The sequence below is a fragment of the Delphinapterus leucas genome, chromosome 6 (genome assembly GCF_059928025.1).
Source record: "Delphinapterus leucas isolate spDelLeu-1000000601 "Yukka" chromosome 6, BTC_Dleu_Yukka2, whole genome shotgun sequence".
Classification (NCBI taxonomy): Eukaryota; Metazoa; Chordata; class Mammalia; order Artiodactyla; family Monodontidae; genus Delphinapterus; species Delphinapterus leucas.
Window position 1 is genome coordinate 91309898 of NC_143134.1, and position 21695 is coordinate 91331592.

At 49.4% G+C, this 21695-nt stretch overlaps 1 protein-coding gene and 1 pseudogene across 1 annotated transcript; both read left to right on the forward strand.

The window, feature by feature from the left end:
* The first annotated feature begins 1617 nt into the window (after window positions 1–1617).
* On the forward strand, window positions 1618–3992 carry FOXE1 (forkhead box E1). The gene has a single exon (XM_022600065.3). It carries the CDS (start codon window positions 2378–2380, stop codon window positions 3497–3499), a length of 1122 nt encoding a protein of 373 aa, XP_022455773.1. The 5' UTR covers window positions 1618–2377; the 3' UTR covers window positions 3500–3992.
* A 92-nt stretch (window positions 3993–4084) lies between these two features.
* LOC149749000 (ribosomal protein eL22-like 1 pseudogene) lies at window positions 4085–15219 on the forward strand (annotated as a pseudogene).
* Window positions 15220–21695: the final 6476 nt, after the last annotated feature.

Here is a 21695-nt window from a genome sequence, read left to right on the forward strand (position 1 = left end):
CTATAATGTATCTGGTTAAAATGTTAAAACATTTTTTTTCCCTTTGAAAAAACGTAACAGGATGCAACCTGGATTTTCGTAGCTTCGTTACTTTGGAAGAAGGAAGCTGGGAGGTTTCTGAGCGAGTGAAACGCCCCTCGCGTCTTTTGAGCATGAATCCGCCGAGGAAGGTCTTTATGCAAACCGTTCAATTTGCTTCCACACCCGGGTTGCCGGAGCGAGGATCTGAACTCTTTGCCTCTTTCTTCCGAAGGCAGTTGCCCAATGCTTGGTGGGGCTGAACCTGCCCGGAGCTCATCTCCACGAAGAACGCGACTAAAGCCCCTGAAGGCCGCCGCCCGCACTCTCGCGGCTCTCTCCGCCCAGCCCTCCACCCGCAGCCCCGCGGAAAGCTGCGTCTCGGCCGGAGCCTGAAATCCTAAGGGTAGAACGCCCCACCCCTGAGATCCGCACATGCTTTCCCGCCCCCAGTTCTCAGAGGAGAAAATTGAGGGCTTGTGACCGGGAAGGGACAGGCCCAGGTTGTCCCTGCGAACCCAGACCTGCGGGTCCGCCGCCGCAGGCGGTCTTGAGCAAGGCCGAATCAGGGCTTAGGGAGCTGGCGGGAAACGAACTCCGAAACTGGACACCCGCGAAGCGGACGGGTCCCGTCTGCCCGCCCCTTCCCCGGGAGACTCGCCTTCCCAGAGCGCCGCCAACCCCGGCCCCCACCTCTCGAAGCCCTCCGTCCCGCTGCGGGAAGGGGCTGCTCGGCTGCCCCCGGAGGTCTTGGGAGCCACTTGGAGCCTTCCTGGCTGGGCGAACTGGAGGAGAAGGTTGCCGCGAGAGGCAGAAGCCTAGCCTCCATCCTCTTTAAGCTGTGAGTCACTCCACATCATATAGAGAGGGGTCCCGAGCCACCCAAAGATAAAAGATTGGAGGGCGGGGGAGAGACGTGTTGCGGCCTTTCGCTAAATATCAGCAATTGAGATACAAAACCTCGGTACAGTGGAGGAACCCGGAACCCACCGAGGGAAAGTGGCTACCTCTGGTGCAGGTGGAGGAAACGCACTCCCACCAGAGACGCAGGCAGGTGTGAGGTTCGGCTAAACTGCGAAGTCGCGGTGGAACCGTGGCAAGTCACCTCCTCTATCGGACCTAGGGATCCTGCCTGAAGGAGGAGGGACTGGATGGGGAATGGCCAGGGCAGCCTTGAGTTGGGGTTTGAAAATAAATCATCCTTGAAAGACCTTGGAAGCCGTCACCTGGAGCGTCTTCTCCCTTCCTCGTCCCCCACCCTCAAGAACCAAGCGCCCCTCAGCCAATTCTCACCCTCTCCAGCCAAAAAAGGTGAGGCGAGCCCTTCCTTTCACCTGCGGGTCCCAGCCTTCTATAGAGGCTGGTAAAGTCCCGAAGCGCTGAGTTCGGGCGCCGAGGTCTCCAGAGACAGTTCCTGGCCTCTCCCGACCTCAGTCTCCCCGTCGGCGCGCAGAGAGGACCGGCCCAGGAGACCTCCAAGGGACCTCCATGCTCAGACCGTGTGGTGTACCCGCCGCGCCGCCACAGCATCTCCTACCTGGGGAGGTGCGCCGAGGCCCAGGGGGCGGGCAGTCGGGGGGCGGGCGGGGAACGGGCACCGCCCCAAGCTTCCTGGCGCCTTTAAGGAGGAGAAACCCGCGGAGGGAGGAGCCGGTCCGGGTGTGTGCAGGGAAGCGCCTCGCCAGCGGTCTTGGCGGCTTGAGGCCAACCCTGCGGAGAGGAAGAGTCGCCGGCCACCCCGCCTGGCCCGCGCTGCAACCTCGCCGCCGTCGCCTTGCCTCGCCTCCTTGCCCTCCGCGCCTTCGGCGGCCCCAGCCACAGGGGCGCCGCCTAGGCGGCCCCCACCAGAGTGTCTCCACGCCTGCATTAACTGCTCTCGTTTCAGACCTTGGTGCCCGCAGCCTCCTCTGCGCTCAGGACCTCGACGGTTATCCTCAGATCAGCAGGAAGCCCAGAACTGATGCAGGCGCCCCAGCCCAGGACCAATTCCAGACCCCGTGATTTCCTGGCACCAGCGCGCAAAGGACCCTTCAGCCCGCGACAGGAGCCTCGTCCGGGTCCCAACGTCGCTGCTGGCGCCTGGCTTCGAGCTCCAGAACACGAGCAGAGCCGTCGGTGGGCGGGACACTCCTGAGCCTCTGTCCGCACTGAGCCAGCCCGGAAACTACGGGCGCCAAAGCTCCTGCGCGCCCCTGCCACGAAAGCTGTGCTCCCGGTGCCAGCTGCGAGGACACCCTGAGCTTTCTAAAGAGGGCCCCAGCGTCGGTTCCCGTTACCCTGCATCCCGGGCCCCGCAGCTCCCAGCCCCTCGACAGCAGCGGGCAGCGGGGACGCCCCAGGGACGCGGGACGGCTGCGCCATGACGGCGGAGAGCGGGCCGCCACCGCCGCCGCCGCCGCAGCCGGAGGCGCTGGCGGCCGTGAAGGAGGAGCGCGGTGAGGCGGGGGCCGGGGTCCCGGCAGAGGCCGCGGGTCGCGGCGCTGGCGGGCGGCGGCGGAAGCGCCCCCTGCAGCGTGGGAAGCCGCCCTACAGCTATATTGCGCTCATTGCCATGGCCATCGCGCACGCACCGGAGCGCCGCCTCACGCTGGGCGGCATCTACAAGTTCATCACCGAGCGTTTCCCCTTCTACCGCGACAACCCCAAAAAGTGGCAGAACAGCATCCGCCACAACCTCACACTCAACGACTGCTTCCTCAAGATCCCGCGCGAGGCCGGCCGCCCGGGCAAGGGCAACTACTGGGCACTCGACCCCAACGCCGAGGACATGTTCGAGAGCGGCAGCTTCCTGCGCCGCCGCAAGCGCTTCAAGCGCTCTGACCTCTCCACTTACCCGGCTTACATGCACGACGCGGCCGCCGCTGCTGCCGCTGCCGCCGCCGCCGCCGCTGCCGCCATCTTCCCGGGCGGGGTGCCCAATGCGCGCCCGCCTTACCCGGGCGCTGTCTATGCAGGCTATGCCCCGCCGTCGCTCGCCGCGCCGCCCCCGGTCTACTACCCGGCTGCGTCCCCAGGCCCGTGCCGCGTCTTCGGCCTGGTGCCTGAGCGGCCGCTCAGCCCAGAACTGGGCCCCGCGCCGTCAGGGCCCTCCGGTTCCTGCGCCTTTGCCTCGGCCGGCGCCTCTGCCACTACCACCGCTTACCAGCCCTCCGGCTGCGCCGTCGCCCGACCTGCCAACACTTCCGCCTATGCGGCCGCCTATGCGGGCGCAGACGGCGCGTACTCGCAAGGGGCCGGTAGCGCCCTCTTCGCAGCGGCTGGCCGGTTGGCCGGGCCCGCTTCGCCCCCCGCGGGTGGCAGCGGTGGCGGCGTCGAGACTGCAGTGGACTTCTATGGGCGCACATCGCCCGGTCAGTTCGGAGCACTGGGGCCCTGCTACAATCCTGGTGGGCAGCTCGGAGGGGGCAATGGAGGCGCCTACCACGCTCGCCATGCGGCTGCCTATCCAGGCGGAGCGGATCGGTTTGTGTCCGCCATGTGAGCCGAGCATACAGGCGAAAATTCATAGATACCTCGACTGTCTTTACGAACTAAGTATTCACGAAACCTGAGGACAGGACTGGAGAGAGGATCGAGTTGAAAGCCACATGGGAGGGACCGAGCCGGAGGTTCAGGCGCATACTCCCGGTGCACCGTGTACACACCGGTTCGCTTTGAAAATGGGAGGAAGTGGGGAGAGGCATCCTCGGCCCACGGACTGAGACAATGGACCCTCACTGAGGCGAAGCTCTAAAGGTCGTGCCTTTCTGACATTCTACCGGGGAGGGTCCTTGGCTCTAAAGGAGGCACAACATAGTGTCTACACCAGAGTCTAAGGGAATTGTGGAGAATCACATGACTTCACTCTTCCCCGTACTTACCAAAACCCGGGTCTTTTTACACAGTTCCATCTCTTGTGCCTTTGACTACGTTATTACAATAAAAGGCTCCGATAGTGTCTTCCTAGTTAAGGTGAGGAGGACAAATTTGCAAAAGAGGTAACCATTTTTTTAATGGGAAAGATCTCTGCTTCGCTTGACCAGGGGCTGCTTTACCCTGGCTCTGAGTCTGGACGGTGCCCCAGCGCCACAGTGTAACCCAGTTCCATCACTCACACCCCCAGTTTTCCCATCTATAATACAAGAGGGCTGCAGAATTCAACCGTCCCCCATATGAACTTTAAGGGCCCATCATGGTTGTTGCATATCTGGCAGCATGGGTGGGCCACCCAGGGCCTAACCCTATTCCAAGGAATGGAAACAGAGCTCATGGCAAGTATCTCTGGATTAGCTCCAGGCACCGGTTATATCATAATTTCTTGAATCTTTTGAGCATGATGTGCTGATCACTTGGCAGCTATTACTGCTGGGTCCTAAGTGCAGTTTTCCATTGAGGCAGGTAGAAATACATTTGTCCATTGCCCACGCTTTCTTTTCATCAAGCAGCCTGGGACCCAATGGGCGAACTAAAATTCAAAGGGGTGACAGGACTCGAGGGAGCCTGTTGGTGACAGTTTTCATTTTGTTGGGCTGGCTCTTCCATCCCTGGTACCCTCTGCCGAACCTTGGCAGCCTCCTCATGCAAAAAGTAAAGAGAAAAATTAATTGGGGCCATCAGTTAAGTAAGCTTTAGAAAGAAACTGGTGTTTAACTTTGCTTTGTATCCTTTATTTGTTTCAAGCAACAAGCTGACCAAAATCAGAAAGAAAAAAAAAATCCAACCATTTCCCCACCTTTCTCTTGAGAAATCTTGTAAGTTTCGATTCTGTAGCAAAAGTTTCTAGCATTAAATATTTCAGAGGCTCGGCGTGCAGCTTTCAGATAAACCTGAGTGTTCAGGTGAACTGTGTTAATAAAGATCTTTGAGCAAGTGAGTTCTGACAAGAGAAATGCAGCCTCTTTCTGCAGAGTTAATTTGCTAGGGAAGAGTGGGGGGGGTGAGAAAGAAGACTGAAAACCACTGGTAATTTTTATTTTTAATTCTGGGGATTGCACTATCCTGTTCACAAAGACATGTGAATGTGATTCAGTCCAGACGGGTATTTGTCTAAATAAGTGCTGCCCAATAGAAATATAATGTAAGCTGCCTGTGTAATTAAAATTTTTCTGGTAGCTGCATTAATTTTAAAAAAAAACAGGTGAGATTAACTAATAATATATTGTATTTAGCCCAATTTAATGTCCAAACTATCATTGCAACATATAATCGATATAAAAATTGTTGAGATATTTTACTTTTTTCATACCAAGTCTTTAAAATCTAGAGTGTATTTTACACTTACAGGTCATCTGTTTGGACTAGCCACAGCCAAGTGCACAGTTGCAGTGTGTGGCTGATGGCTACTGTATTAGACGGTACAGGTCTAGATGTTGGTCCTTCCTGACTTTGATGGTGGTAAATGACCACCTGGAGGAGGGGGCAGCTGCAGCACTGACCCTATTGCCAGTGGGTCCAGATTTCAGACCCAGCCCTGTGACCTTGGAAAAATCTAGGTGTTAGGCCTCCCTTATCTCTGTACTGATCCTTGCAGGTTGAAATTCAAAGGTTCTCCGTGTGCAGCTAGACAGTATGGCTCTCCCAGGCAGAAATCAAGATGCCTTGCCTCGTTGGCACTGGCCAGAAATTGAAAGCCCTCCACCCAGGGGTTTTGTCCTTGTCTTCCTAAAGCCCGGCAGGGGGATTGGGGCTGGAAAAGGGCAGTCTATGAGCCCAGTTAATGCAGCGGTTGAGCCTTTCTCCGTGTTTTAATTACCAAGTCCAATGCTTTGACAGCGCCATTAACGTTAATCCAGTCCTTTCCCTAGTGTCCACATTAGTGAATGGGAATTTGTGACCCCTCCCTCAGAGTCCACCTGAAGTTAAACGAGTTAAGAGGGATAGAAACGCTTTGTAAACTGTAAAGCGCACAGGAGGGAAGAAGGTTTCAACATTTAAGCGCCGCCTTATCCGGAAGTCTCCTGGAGCGTCGCGGTAAAGCCGGGGGAACAAGAAAGACAGGGAGGGAAAGCGCACGCGTCTTCGCCCCCAACTCTCCTTGTCAACTGGGACGACAGGTGAGATCGGCCAGGGTCTGTGCCCTGAGAAAGAGGACGCTGCGAGGAAGGAACTGGGTATACAGCAGGAGCCAGGAGAGACAGCGAGACCCTCGAGGTGTTGAAGAGAGAGCGTCAGCCCTTCTCGGCCTCCTGCCGGCCGGCGACACCCAAAGCTAGTGCGCCACCCGGCCGAGCCAGAAAGGACGCTGCACAGGCGAGGGAGCGCCGCCCTTCATCCACAGCCGGGCCGGGCGGGCCCTCCAGTCCGCGTGGCTCTAGGACATTGAGAACATTCACTCCTGCGTCTTGGGACAGTCCAACACTCCGAATCCCCAAACTGTGAAATAGAATCTCCCCGGCTCCCCGTCTAGGGGCTCAGAGACCGGAGGTGCGTTTCTCTTTTTTTTCTTCCTATCTTGAATCCAGAGAAATCGTTTGCCCCTCTCTGAGCCCTGCACCGCCCCCCCGCGTCGTGTGTAGGCGCCCCCCCCCCGCCCCAGGTCTGTGAGTAATTAGATGCGTTCCTCCCTAATTGCCAAAGGCTCGTTAGAATTCGCCCCAGAGCTGTAACATTTTCTTTCAAATTAACTTTGCTCGCAATTAAGCTTAGGAAACCAGCAACAAAAGCAGACTTGGCCCGAGGTCGTTTACTACGAAAACGGATTAGGGAAATTTCTTCCCCAGTTTAAGGGGAAAGATTCCTGCGGCCAGAGCTTTGGGGGAAGAGTTCCCACAGCTGAGGCCAAGTGGGAGTAGGAATCGGCTTGCGGCGGTTGGTGACGGCATTGGCCTTCCTCCTCATCGCGGTGATTCGTGCGCCAGAGTGAGGGTAACCTCGCTGAAAGGAATTCAGGAGGGTTTGGGCTGAATTTCACACCCTTGACTTGAAGCTGCCGTACGTAGTTACAGTTCATCCAGCACGTTCATAAACATAATCTCATTTACTAAGAACTTTGTGAGAATTTTTTCAAAATTAATTTTTTTCTTATTACAAAATTGGTACACGTTCATTGTAAAAACAAACAAAAAATACAACTTAGAAAGAAGAATCAAAGGAACTCATAGTTCGCCCAGAGAAAGCACAGCAAACACCTCAGTGAGTATCTTTTCTAGTTTTCGTTTTTGTTTTTCCTTTGCAAGAGGCCTGAGTCTCAACTCTGTCACTAAAATGCTGTGAGGTCTTGAACAAGCTTCTTCCGGCACTGCGTAGGCCTCAGTTTCACCATCTACAAAGCTGGGTGGCAGGTCCCCTTTCACCCTCACAAACTCCCATTTTTTTGGTCATTTAAATCCAGGATGCACTTCTCCAAGTGCCAGTAGAGAAGCTGAGAGCAGGAGGCTTGCCCTCCCTGCTGCTTTGCACAAGACATTAAGGCCCTGAGGCCTTGAAGCTCTAAGTGTGGGCCACAGACTAGCTGCATGGGCATCCCCTGAGAGCTTGCTAGAAATGCAGACTCTCAGGCTCTACCCAGATCTACTGAACCAGAACCTGCAATTCAACAAGACCTCAAGCGATTCATATACCCTGGGCAGAGAGGCAGAGCTTTAGAGAAGCGGGGTGGGGTGGGGGATGTGTTATGTTGTTGAAATCAGAGACCCCAGAATAACTTCCAGAAGGCTCCTGTTTCTCAGCAAGAACCCCAACCAGAGATGGCTGCGGAGAGAAGAGACGGCTAGGGTGCAGCCCTTCACCTCCTCCCTTGGGTGTGCTTTACAGTCTTGGAATCCTAACCCTTGGAATGCATCTCACCTCATGTTCCCTGTCTGATAGGTGACCATGACAATGACATTCACTGAGAGTGTATCTGAAACCATCTTGAAAGCTGGACTGCCAGAGCAGGAACCCAAACTCCTGACTCCCTGCTGAGCCACTGTGGGGACCTTGGGTTCTGGTCTCTGTACCCTCCGTAAGCAGCAGTCATTTGCCCAAGTATGGATGAAACCTGGCAACTTCAACCCCAAGTCTGGGCTTGTTGGAGTTCAGGAGAAAAATAAAGCTCTCTTCTCAGCAGGAAGAGGCCCCCACCTCTGAGTCCATCTGGGCTGAAGGATCCTCCAGTAGAGCATTTAAGTACCCCTCGTACGATCCTGGGCATCCTAATGAATCCTCCTCCACCCCAAACGCCCACACCTTCCTGGAGAATGTGGTCTCTGTGCTCACCCTGCTCCTGAGAAGTGCGGACTCCTGGGTGGGGGTTGGCATGACAGGACAACCGGGGGGAAAAAGGCCCTGATGATAAGGAGCATGTACCAGACTGGGCTCTCTTCCCAGGATCACACAGCAACTCAGTGGAAGAACCAGGACTCTCATCTCAGTGCTCACATGAGTTTTTAATAATAGGAATAAATAGGAATACCATGCGTGCGTATAGAGCTTCTATAGACTAAAGGGGCACAGGACTTACCCAACATCTCACAGTGTCCAAGCCTGGCTAGAACTTATGCCTCCCTCAAGGGAGACTGCATTTGATTATCACCCTCATAAAAGGCAGTGTGGAAATGGAAGTAATCAGACAGGGGTGGTGGTGAAGGTGGGGGTTGAGGGAGGGGGAAGGAGTGCAGCTGCGGGAGGGCCCTCCATTGTATGGATGGGTAAACTGAGCCTGGGATCAGTTAAATAAATTGCTTAGAACCACCCAAAGGGAAAGCAGTGTGACTAGTGCTTTTCAGCCCAAACTGAGCAGTGAACTAAAGGAAAAGAAGGGTCAACAGGTTGGGTGCAGTGAGGATAGGAGGTCTTTAACAAGTTTGGTGCCTGTCCCTACCCTCCTTCCAGCGTCTTCTTTCCGGGCTGAGGCCAAAACCAGCCTTTGCAGAGCTCCTGGGGTGGAAAGGATGACTGCTCCCTGTGGAGCTCCCTATGCCCCTCTGCCAGCCTCACAGCCCCTCTTCTGAGGGCTGAGGCTCAAATTTCCAGCTCAGCCCAGAAGGGTTAACCTGGTGCAGAAGCATGTAGTCAGAGAGGCCCTGGGGATCAACTGTCAGCCCCTCCCAGGGTGAGGAAGGGATTGAGAGGCGGAATCAGGGTGGATCTCAGCCCTGGTGCAGAGCACCAGCTTATCTCACTATCTGAGAACCTGGAGCGGCTTCTCCCAGGAGTGTGGGCAGAGCAGAGCCCCAGCTATGATTTTTCAGGCGTGGAGGCACTCAACAACCAGAGATAACGTGTGAGAAGCACAGCCTCATAGAGCCTAACTCTTGCCTCTGCTCTCAACCCCCAGCAGCTGGCCGAGCCCTCCCCATGGATGCTCCTGCCTCCTCCCTCCATTCTGCCCCCACTGCCAGCCTCACTTCCTGAAGCTGAGCTCCAGTCCTATGGAAGCAGGCTCCCTGCTGTCTGCAACAGAAAGCCCAAACTTCTCACCTGGCACTTGGGACCCTCCATTATCCTTATGCCAACCCTCTTCCCAGCCTCATCTCCCATAGTTGCCCTTCCTACAAATCTAGGCTCCAGCCAACACCCCACTTGCTGTTCCCAGACACCCCTGTGTGTTCCTGTCACCATGAATTTGCTCTGACCATTACCTCTCTAGGAACCCCCTAACCCCATCTTGCACGTCTAAGGCCACCAACCCCGTAGGAGGCCCCATCATCTCTCTCCTGGATCACAGCACCGGCCTCCTAACAGGGCTCCCTGCTCCCTCCACTGCTCTCCTCAGTCATTCCCCACAGCAGCCAATGTGTGGTTCAGCTCAAACATCAGCAGATCACGTCACTCTCGCGCAGAGGTCCAGACCTCAGCACAAGGGAGTGAGATTAGGAGCATGGCATGTTCATGAGCAGCCCCGTGAAGGGTTTCTTACACTATGAGAAAATTATACTTAATATGAGCGCTTTCAAAATTTCCCCCTCCCATGTAACACTTTCCTTTTATCCTAAATTTCATCAAAGCTTCATAATTAACCTTGTGTGAAGTGGGCTGTGCCCACATTTTTCCTGCACCCGTGCTCAAAAGAAAGAACAATGTCTTATCATGGGGACTGGGCACAGGGGTCTTGATGGTAGAGCTCAGATGGAGCATCTTGAGGACAGCCATATAGTGGACAACTCTGGACAGAAGTAAAGCAATACCCTCTCTGGCATATTCAAGAAGAAGTTGTGCCAGACTGCTAGCTGTCTACCCAGCCATTTCCACCCCCCCTTCTTCTCTGCTCACAAGACCCTGATTTTGTTCAGGTGGCAGTTGGTCATGTGTTTTAGGGGAAGTCTTACCCCTTGGGGTATCCACCGGTCAATCTGGATTTGTCTAAGGTAAACGTGGTGATGATTCCATCACTCTTGCCAGTGATTATTGAGAAACAGGCACAGGATACTTTCCAGGCCAATGAGATGTCCAGAAAAGTCTGCTCAGGGCTTCTGGGAAATAGTTCTTTGTTCTTAAAGAGATAGTGGGAGAGAAATAGCCATTTTCTTCCTCTTAATGTTGTTAGAGTGTGACTCCTGGAAGTGTGACAGACATGTTGGGCTCGGAGGGTACCAGCCTAAGAGAACAAGCCAACCTGCTGAGGATGGCAGAGCCAAAAGGTGGGAATAACCTGGGGGCCTGATGATATCAATGAGCTGCTGAAAGAACCAACCCTGGAACCATTCTTTATACCTGTGGGCGATAACAAATGTCCTCTAAGTTTAAGCCTCTTTTCTTTGGGCTCTGTGTTACTTGCAGCCAAATGCATCCTAACTAATAAAGGTGACCCTTATGGGGCAGGAAAAAATTGATTCTTGGTTTTCCCTTTGAGATTTCCTTTGCCATTCTTATTAAAAAAAAAAAATACAGCTGAAAGGTTATCTAGTCCCACCCTTGTTTTATAGAAGGAAAAACCAAGGACCAGAGAAGGTAATGGTTGTACAGTGAGCTAACATCTTAGGCCCTTGTCCAGGGCTCTCACCACACCATTGCTCTTCCCCAGCTTCAAGTGGCTCAGCCGTGGCACAGCTGACTAAGGTAACCCTGACATTACCCAAGAGAGGCTGTGTTCAGGGTGTACCAAGCGCTTCCACATATGCTGTCCTTTGGATCTTCACAACTGCCCTGGGAAGTAGCAGGTTTCAGGTGTATTTTTTTTTTCAGATGAGAAAACTGAGGTCCAAGAGAAGAGGACAAGCTCAAGGTCACAGACCTTTGCCTGAGAGGGATTCAACCCAGGTGTAACAAAGTTCACAGCAAAATGAATCAAACGTGAGGATTTTTCCTTCCTGGATATGGGAATCAGGAGACTTGCGTGTTGGTTTTGACTGCAGCTCTGGGGAAATCCTCTCTCTTTGGGCCTCTAAGTAGGGTGGATCCTCCACACGCCCCCGACTTACCTCCACAGGGCGTGTGAGGCTTAAAGATAATGTCTGCAAAGTGTGTGGATCTGCTTGCGTCAGATCCTACCAAGTAGGATGGTTAGTGCCAAAGCTGAAGGGGACTGGCTGTTGCTTAAAACGAGCTCTACCACTGTGGGCCTCTTTTCACCCTCCTATCACCCCACCCTGACCCTCCCAGCTTCAGCCAGCGTTGGTCCCACCAAGGCGAAAGCTGCAGGAGCAGGCCCGTAGTTTGCAGAACACCTGGGAGAGGCTGTGGGTAGCTGGGTAATTTCCAAATTAGTTGTAGGAGAAACCTAACAAAACAATCTGCCGGCTAAGCATCCCCAGAGCTCTCCGTGAGACTGACAGCCTGGAATCCAGCAAGCACAATGCACCGACCACAGGCGGGAGGGCCCTTCCTCCTTGGCGGGAGGAGGGCTGACTTCCTTCCAGCAGGGGCCCGTCCGGGCCTGCAGCGGCCTGATAGGAGAGCGAAACCCCAGAGCTGAAACAGGCTTTCCACCCAAATCCCAAACTATAATGAACATAAACGACTTTCCCGAAACGCTACTGCAAGGTTGGCTGGCCGGAGAGTTCCGCGCCCTGGTAGACACCTCACTTCTCAGCAAGGGGCTTTCAGGTCTCATTTTGAAGATTCCCTCCTGAATCCATCCTCAGGAAACCTGGGCTGTGCCCCCACTACTCCCTGTAGGCTACACACAAATGCACAAAAGGAACCTGGAGTCTGATATACTGTCAGTAATGGTCAAATCTGAACATTGTTTGGTACTTTCCTATTTTCTGAGAGGCTGCCTGCCTTCGTGAGAAAAGCACTGGTTCAAGTCCTGGCTCTGGTACCAGGGCAAGTCTCAGCCTAAACTTCCCCAGCAATAACATGGGTGCAACAGTGCCTTCCCTCTGTGATACCAGTCACAATGGCTAACATTCAGTGAGCTGGCAGGGCAGGCACTACCTTGTGCTTTTCAGTCTCCACAAAATCCCCTGGGAGATAGTGACCATGAACTATAAGAAATGGTAGGAGCAGTCTGAAACCGGGCAGTTGGGCACCAGAGCTTCTAGGTGATAACACTTTGCATCATGAGGCTCCTGGTTCACAGAAGCACTAGGCTAGAAGTCAAAAGACTCAGGGCTGCTCTCTGATGGCATGGCCGGCCTTCAAGATGGTGCCAGAGGAAGACAAGAGGCCTAAGAAGTCAACCTGGAAGTTTAGTTTGGATCTTACTCATCCAGGAGAAGATGGAATTTTTGATTCTGGAAATTCTTGAACAGTTTCTACCTTGAGAAAGTTAAAGTTTTTCCAGGAAAAACTGGAAATCTTGGGAATGTTGTTCACATTAAAGCCTTCAAGAGTAAAATCATGGTCGTTTCTAAGGAACGATTCTCTAAGAGGTATTTGAAATATCTTACCAAGAAATACCTTAAAAAGAGTAATCTTGGTGATCAGCTTCGGGGGTTGCATCTGATGAGGAGACTTACGAACCTCGTTACTTCCAGATTAGTCGAGATGAAGGTGGATCTGAGTCTGAGGGGCAGTGAAGCCATCCCTTATAGGCCCTTGCTTGCCGATAAAACAAATGAAGCATACAAGACAAAGAAACATCTAGAAATTGACCCTTAGATTATCAGTGAATGAAAAACCCTGCGCTCATGTTAAGCACTCATCTCTTTAGGTGTATGCTGTCTACATGGTTCTTTAATACTTTCTATGAGCAGTATTTAAATAACTTATGGCTGGTAGAATTCCTTCCAGGATTTCTGAAATGTATTGCTTTTTAAAATGTCCTTGAGTTAAAGTGTATAGTGTAGTATAGGAAAAAATGAAGCACAATTTTGGGTATAACTTTAGATAATAAAATATTTAAAATTAAAAAAAAGAAGAAGATTCGGGGCCTCACCCCTCCACAGCCACCAACTTTGTGTGTGACCTTGAATGAGTCCCTTGCCTTTGGCAGTCCCATCTATACACTGGGTACATGTGTGTGCCTGGGGGTTTTCAGATGGACTCCGGTGTCCCTTTAGCATAAGCTTTGGTGAATCTGAGTCCCCCTCCCCTGAACACAAACATGAGAATGGAATAGCATAATATGAAAGTTTCTATAAACTGTAGTGTGATCGTTTATTTCCAAGCCCTTCCATGTCTTTATCTCATGAAGTTCTCAAAACAGCCTCAAAGTGATTGGGGGTGAAGTGAAATGGGGGAAGTTTTACTGCAATAGTGTTTATAGCATGGAGAGCTAAAGCCCAAAGAGGGGTCACCAGCAATTTCGATGGAGCCCACACTAGACTTGGGACACCAGGCTCTGACCCAGTGCTCTTGCAGCTACACTGTGTGAATTATTACAAATGAATGGATACCCACAGCACTTTAATGCTGTGCCTGGCATTGTGCCTTGCCTGCAGTAGTGGGTGCTCACAGCGTGCAGACCTAGGAAAGTGGCTTGGCAGTACGAAGTATGAGAGCCAACCCCACCTTGGTTACTCAGCCTGGGTCCAGGGGGGCTTAGGGTTAGCACACACCCAGATCTGGGCCCAATCTTACAGGCTGCTCAGACCCAGAGTTCTCAGACATAGCCTGGGTCCCCAAGTCCCTGCCCTCCGTCCACAACCTATTAGGTTCACCTTCTAGATAGCTGACGGTTATCCCAGGCCTGATGTGCCTCACACCCCACCTGTCCCTCCCACCTGCCCCACAGGGTCTCACACTATGGCTTCCAGTGATCATCCCTCCTGGTATTCACAGCCTGTGTAAGCCCCTCCCACTGAGTCTAGTGACTTGCTTCTAATAAACAGGATATGGGAAAAGTTATAAGATGTCCCTTCCATGATTAGGTTACAAGACACTGTGACTTCCGTCTTGCTGGCACTCACTCTCTTATGTGCTCTAATGAAGCAGGCTGCCACGTTGTAAGATGCAGTACGGAAAGACCAAGATGGTAAGGAACCAAGGGACTTATGAGGAACTGAGATCTTAGTCCAACAGCCTATAAGAACTAAACCTGCCAGAAACTACGTGAATGAGCTAGGAAGCGAATCCTTCCCAATCACATTTTGAGATGACTGCAGGCTTGTGAGATACCCTGAAGCAGAGGACCAGAGAAACTGAGATCAGAAATGTTATGATTTTGAGCCCCTAAGCTTTGGGATAATTTGTTATGCAGCAGATAACTGGTACATGGGAAGCACTCTCACTTCCACTATAGTCTCCAGCCAGGCTGCCCCACCTCAACCAGAAGACACACATACACACACATATACGAATGCCTCTTCCCCTTGGGGTGGAAGATTTGAATACTTCTGCTAGGTCAGCCTAGACTTGTTGAGGGAACTCTGAAGCCTGGGGATACCCCCAGCCTTGTGCACTCCTTTTTTTTTTTTTTTTTTTGGCTTCAACATGCGGCATGTGGGATTTTAGTTCCCCAACCAGGGATTAAACTCATGCCCCCTTGCATTGGGAGCATGGAGTCTTAACCACTGGACTGCCAGGGAAGTCCGTTTATTTTTCTTCTGCACTCCTGACATTCAGAGGAAGCAAAGAGACTGGGGAGCCCCCTTGAGATGACAAAGGGAAGGAGGGCCAGGAGAGCTGCCCCCAAGGAGCCTAGGCCTATCCTTAGGACCCCTGCTTGCCCAGCCAAGTTTCACAATATCCGAGTCCACCCTGCAGCCTTTGGAACAATGAATATGTACAGTGTCAATAAATGCAGATTCAACCTACTTTCTTTTGGCCTTTAAGTCTGACATTAAGATTAGAATTAATTGCTCCCAAAAGGAAATGAGTAACACATATTACAACCTTAAGCAAGAGGCTTACCTTTGGAGACCTCAGCCAACCCCAGTCTGGGCTGGGCTTTTCTCAGAATTACATCCATGACTTCTGTTCCACGCTGGGTCTGGGTGCTGTTTGAGAGAAAGGCAGTGTTTCCTAACACTCCCTTCTTCTGGATTATTTAGATTCCAAGGGGAATCCAGAAACTACATGACGCCATGGCAAGATCTTTCGGACTGTGCCATGGAAAACTTAGGCAAGATCGGCCATGTTTTTAAGCAGGGCTGTGAGTTAAAAACAAACCAACAGCACATGGGTCAGCCAGGAAATCCAGGATGGGTAGCAGCATGTGTGAAGACAGCTTAGCCAATACTATGCTCACTATGAGTCAGGAGTGTCATGAAGCTGCCAAAATAATGAACTTGGAGACTGTATTAAAAGAAGTAGAGTGCTCAGAGCAAGGAGGTGATGGCCCCGCCTGACTTTGCCCTGTTCAGGGTGTCTGGATTGGCCCTGAGCTTCACATTTTTTGAGGGACATTGATCAACTGGAATGTATCATGAGAAGACAATCAGGATGGGGAAGGGGCTGCAGCCTGTGTCCTGGGAGGACCACTTGGAAGAATTAGGCTTGTGTAGCCTAAAGAAAGTCAGACTGCAGCACAATGTCCTTTCTTCAAGTCCCTGAGTAGTTTCCAGGACAGGGATGCTGCAAGAGGGGCACACTGATAGCATCAATGCCATGTAGCAACAGACTTCAGTCAATAAAAGGAAGAAGCTTCAAAGAGTCAGAGGTAGACAAGGGTGATACTGGCTGGCTCAGGCAATAAAAAACTCCCCATTCTGGAGGGATGTCCAAACACAGTTGAAAAAACAGATGGAGAGGTTCACAGAACAGAAGGGAAAGCTGAGGAATCAGGTCTTAAAAAGGACAGAATTGGGACTTCTGTGGTGGCGCAGTGGTTGAGAATCTGCCTGCCGATGCAGGGGACACGGGTTCAAGCCCTGGTCTGGGAGGGTCCCACATGCCGCGGAGCAACTGGGCCCGTGTCTGGAGCCTGTGCTCCGCAACAAGAGAGGCCGCGACAGTGAGAGGCCCGTGCACTGCGATGAAGAGTGGCCCCCGCTCGCCGCAACTAGAGAAAACCCTCGCACAGAAACGAAGACCCAACACAGCCCAAAATAAATAAATAAATAAATAAATTTATATATATATATTTAAAAAAAAAGGACAGAATTCAGGGCAGCAGCTAATAGATGAGCTTTTCTGAGTGTCACTGTCAGGATGAATCAGGTTGTCAGTAATTTGAACTCACATTCAAACTCCAGGGAGACTGCCTGACTGATCCCTCTGGTATCACACACCGCTCTTGGCTAGCAGGGGACAGGGTATATTGACCAACAGATAGTCCAATCACGACCATACCCATTGAAGGAGGGTGGGGATTTCCACAAAGCAAAATCAGGAAGATGTTATCAAAAGAAAGGGATGCTGTGCTAGCATAATAAAGGGATTTGTGTCTTGCTTTTGCCAGGATAAGTCGACAGGACTTGTCAAGGGGACTCTAAAATCTGTTCCTCCAATTATATGTTAATTATATCTCAATGAAGCTGGGGGGAAAATGAAATAAAATAAAAATCCGTTCCTCCAATCTTTTCCATTATAGTGAGAGTAATGATTTCCCTGACCCTATAAAAGGCCCACAAACTGTATCAAGATCAAGGTCCTGGGTAACACTGACACTTTGAGATGTGGGTACAGACATCTTGCTGGAAAAAACACTGGAACGTCTGTTTCCATCAGCAACGAGCACCAAACACCCTTAAAGAACTTTCCAATGGAAACAACTAAAATATCTGGATGAAATGTCTTTTAAAATGCATTGCTGGGGCTTCCCTGGTAGCGCAGTGGTTAAGAATCTGCCTGTCAATGCAGGGGACTCCGGTTTGAGCCCTGGTCAGGGAAGATCCCACATGCTGCAGAGGAACTAAGCCCGTGCACCACAACTACTGAGCCCACGAGCCACAACTACTGAGCCTGCGCGCCTAGAGCCCATGCTCTGCAGCAAGAGAAGCCACCGCAATGAGAAGCCCGCACACTGCAACGAAAAGTTGCCCTGCTTGCTGCAACTAGAGAAAACCCATGCGCAGCAACGAAGACCCAACGCAGCCAAAGAAAAAAAAAAAATCTAGGGCCTATTTTAGGTTGAGAATGTACAAGGAGACTATACAAAAGTTGGGGTTTCCAAAGGTATACATACTCAGGATAAGGGTGAATAAAGTGCATTTTCTATTTCTTTTTTGTTTGTTTTTCGTTTCTTTTTCTTTTTTTTTTTAACACATTTTCTTTTTGCCTTATATCCCAGACTTGAAGCTGAAGAAACTGGCAACCTGAAAACACCAAAGGGCACAGACAAAAATGCCTCCCAAAAGCCTGCTCTCCTCAGCCAAACAAGCAGGAAAAGGACAGCCCAGCAAGACAGAAAACTCCTCCAGTCAAACACCACAGAAAAACTGTGACCCACCCACACCCACACCAACAATGGCCAAGTGGGGAGCATGGACCCAATTACATGCTGTTGTGGTAAAATGAATGACGGTCCACAAAGACACCCAGGTCCTAATCCCTGGAACCTGCAAATATTACCTTATGGCAAAAGGGTCTTTAATGTGATTAAGTTAAGAATCTTGAAATGGGGAGATTATCCTGGATTGTCCAGGTAGGTCCTAAATGTAATCACCAATGTCCTTATAAGAGAGGGGGAGAGGGAGATTTAACACAGAAATAGGAGATGTGACAACGAGAGCATGAGATCGGAATGATGTGGCCATGAGCCAAGGAATACTAGCAACCTCTAGAAGTTGGAAGAGACAAAGAACAGATTCTCTCCTGGAGCCTCAAGAAGGTGCTAGCCTTGCCAACACCTTGATTTTAGCCCAGTGAAACTGATTTTGGACTTCTGACCTCCAGAACTGTGAGAGAATAAATATGTGGTGTTTTAGGTCACCAAGTTTGTGGTAATTAGTTTTAGCAGCTATAGGAAGTTAACATAGCTATCTATCAGAAACTTACTTCTAATATAGCAATACAGGCAAGTTGAAAGTAAAAGGATCAAAAATATATATCATAAAAACATTAATCAAACAAAACAGGAGGGCTCTATTAATATCAGGTAAAGTAGGCTTCAGAACAAAGAAAATTCCTAGGAACAGAGAAGGACTTTACCTAATGACAAAAGGGTAAACCCACCAACAACACTTAGCAATCCTAAATGTGTATGCACCAAACAACCGAGCTACAAAATATGTGAAGCAAAACTGATAGAACTGAAATGAGAAAGAAACAAATTCACAATTATAACTGGAGACTTCAACAACTCTCTCTCAATAATTGATAGAACAAGTAGACAGAAAATTGGCAAAGATATAGAACAACTCAGTGATACCATCATACAAGAGGATGTAGTCAACATTTGTAGAACACTCCACCCAATAACAGCAGAATACACCTGCTATTCAAATGCCTATGGAAGATGTGCCAGAATAGACCATCTCCTGGGCCATAAAAACAAACCTCAATAAATTTAAGAGAATTGATATCATACAGACTTAGCTCTCCAAAGTTCTCTGAGAGAGATAACAAGAAGATCTCTAAATACTTGGAAACTGCACAGCACATTTCTAAATAGTCCATGGGTAAAAGAGAAAGTCTCAGGGAAAAAAAAAATTACCAATGGAAGTGAATGAAAATGAAAATACAACATGTCAAAACTTGTGGGAAATAGCAAAAGAACTGCTAAGAGGGAAATTTATATCACTAAAGGCATACATTAGAAAAATGGAAAAATCTCAAATCAATGACCTAAGCTTCCACCTCAAGAAAACAGAAAAAAGATAATAGCGTCAATAATATTATAACTCTGTATGGTGACAGATGGTAACTAGTCTTATCATGGTCATCATTTTGTAATATATAGAAATATCGGGGCTTCCTTGGTGGTGCAGTGGTTGAGAGTCCATCTGCCAATGCAGGGGACACGGGTTCGTGCCCCGGTCCGGGAAGATCCCACATGCCGCAGAGCAGCTGGGTCCGTAAGCCATGGCCGCTGAGCCTGCGCGTCCAGAGCCTGTGCTCCGCAACGGGAGAGGCCACAACAGTGAGAGGCCCGCATACCGCAAAAAAAAAAAAGCAATCCAACAGAGGAAAGATACCCTTTTCAACAAATGGTGCTGGAGCAACTGGACATCCACAGTCAAAAAACAAAAAAAAACCCTCAACCTAAATCTCATACTTTATGCAAAAATTAACTTTAAATGGATAATGGACTTAAACATAAAATGTAAAACTACAGAACTTTTAGAAAAAAACATGGGAGAAAATCTTTGGGATGTAGGACTAGGCAAGCAAAAAGTTCTTAGACTTGACATCAAAGCACAATGCATAAGAGAAAAAAAATTGCTAAATAGGACTTTGTTAAAGTTAAAAACATTTGTCTAGGAAAGATCCTGTTAAAAGGAAGAAAAGACAAGCCACAAACCAGAAGAAAATATTTTCAAATCACATATTTGACAAAAGATTCATATGTAGAATATACATACAACTCTCAAACTCAACAGTAAGAAAACAATCCAACTAGAAAATGGACAAAAGAGATATTGCACCAAAGAGGATACATAGGTGACAAATAAACACATGAAAAGATGTTCAACATCATTAGCCATTAGGGAAATGCAAATTAAAACCACAATGAAATATCACTGCATACCTATCACAACGGCTATAATAAAAAAAAAACAGCGACAACGCCAAATGTTGGCAAGGAGTCAAAGAAACTGGATCATTCATAAAATGCTGACAGGAATGTGAAATAGTACTGCCACTCTAGAAAACAGTTTGGCAGTTTCTTATAAAGCTAAACATATAACAACAATGTGACTCAGCAATTGCACTCCTGGGCATTTATCCCAGAGAAATAAACATTATGTTCACACTAAAACCTGTATATGAATATTTATAGCAGCTTATTCGTAATAGCGAAAGTTCTGAAAAAATAACAGATGTCTTTCAATGGGTAAATAGTTAAACTTTGGTACACCTGTATCATGGAATAACACTTAGCAATAAAAAGGAATAAACTACCAATACACACAACAACTTGGAATAACCTCCAGAGAATTATGCTGAGTGAAAAAAGCCAATTCCAATAGGTAACATGCTGTATGATTGCATTTATATAACATTATTGAAATGAAAAAGATATAGTAATGGAGAACAACAGCTCAGAGATTGCCAAGGGTTAAGGAGAGGGTGCAGTTGGGAGTGAAGTGGGTGTGAATATAGAAGGAAACAGGAGGGCTTCCCTGGTGGCACAGTGGTTGAGAGTCCGCCTGCCGATGCAGGGGACACGGGTTTGTGCCCCGGTCTGGGAGGATCCCACATGCCGCGGAGCGGCTGGGCCCGTGAGCCATGGCTGCCAGGCCTGCGCGTCCAGAGCCTGTGCTCCGCAATGGGAGAGGCCACAACAGTGAGAGGCCCGCGCACCGTAAATAGCCAAAGCAATCTTGAGAAAGAAAAACGGAGCTGGAGGAATCAGGCTCCCTGACTTCAGACTATACTACAAAGCTACAGTAATCAAGACAGTATGGTACTGGCACAAAAACAGAAATATAGATCAATGGAACAGCATAGAAGGCCCAGAGATAAACCCACGCACCTATGGTCAACTAATCTATGACAAAGGAGGCAAGGATATACAATGGAGAAAAGACAGCCTCTTCAATAAATAGTGATGGGAAAACTGGACAGCTACATGTAAAAGAATGAAATTAGAACACTCCCTAACACCATACAGAAAAATAAACTCAAAATGGCTTAAAGACCTAAATATAAGGCCAGACACTATAAAACTCTTAGAGGAAAACATAGGCAGAACACTCTTTGACATAAATCGCAGCAAGATCTTTTTTGCCACCTCCTAGAGTAATGAAAATAAAAACAAAAATAAACAAATGGGACCTAATGAAACTTAAAAGTTTTTGCACAGCAAAGGAAACCATAAACAAGATGAAAAGACAACCCTCAGAATGGGAGAAAATATTTGCAAATGAAGCAACTGACAAGGGATTAATCTCCAAAATACACAAACAGCTCATGCAGCTCAATGTCAAAAAAAAAACCAACCCAATCCAAAAATGGGCAGAAGACATAAATAGACACTTCTCCAAAGAAGACAGACAGATGGCCAAGAGGCACATGAAAAGATGCTCAACATCACTAATTATTAGAGAAATGCAAATCAAAACTACAAAGAGGTATCACCTCACACCAGTCAGAATGGCCATCATCAAAAAATCTACAAACAATAAATGCTGGAGAGGGTGTGGAGAAAAAGGAACCCTCTTGCACTGTTGGTGGGAATGTAAATTGATACAGCCACTATGGAGAACAGTATGGAAGTTCCTTAGAAAACTAAAAATAGTACTATCATATGACCCAGCAATTCCACTACTGGGCATTTACCCAGAGAAAACCATAATTTAAAAAGATATATGCACCCCAATGTTCATTGTAGCTCTATTTACAATAGC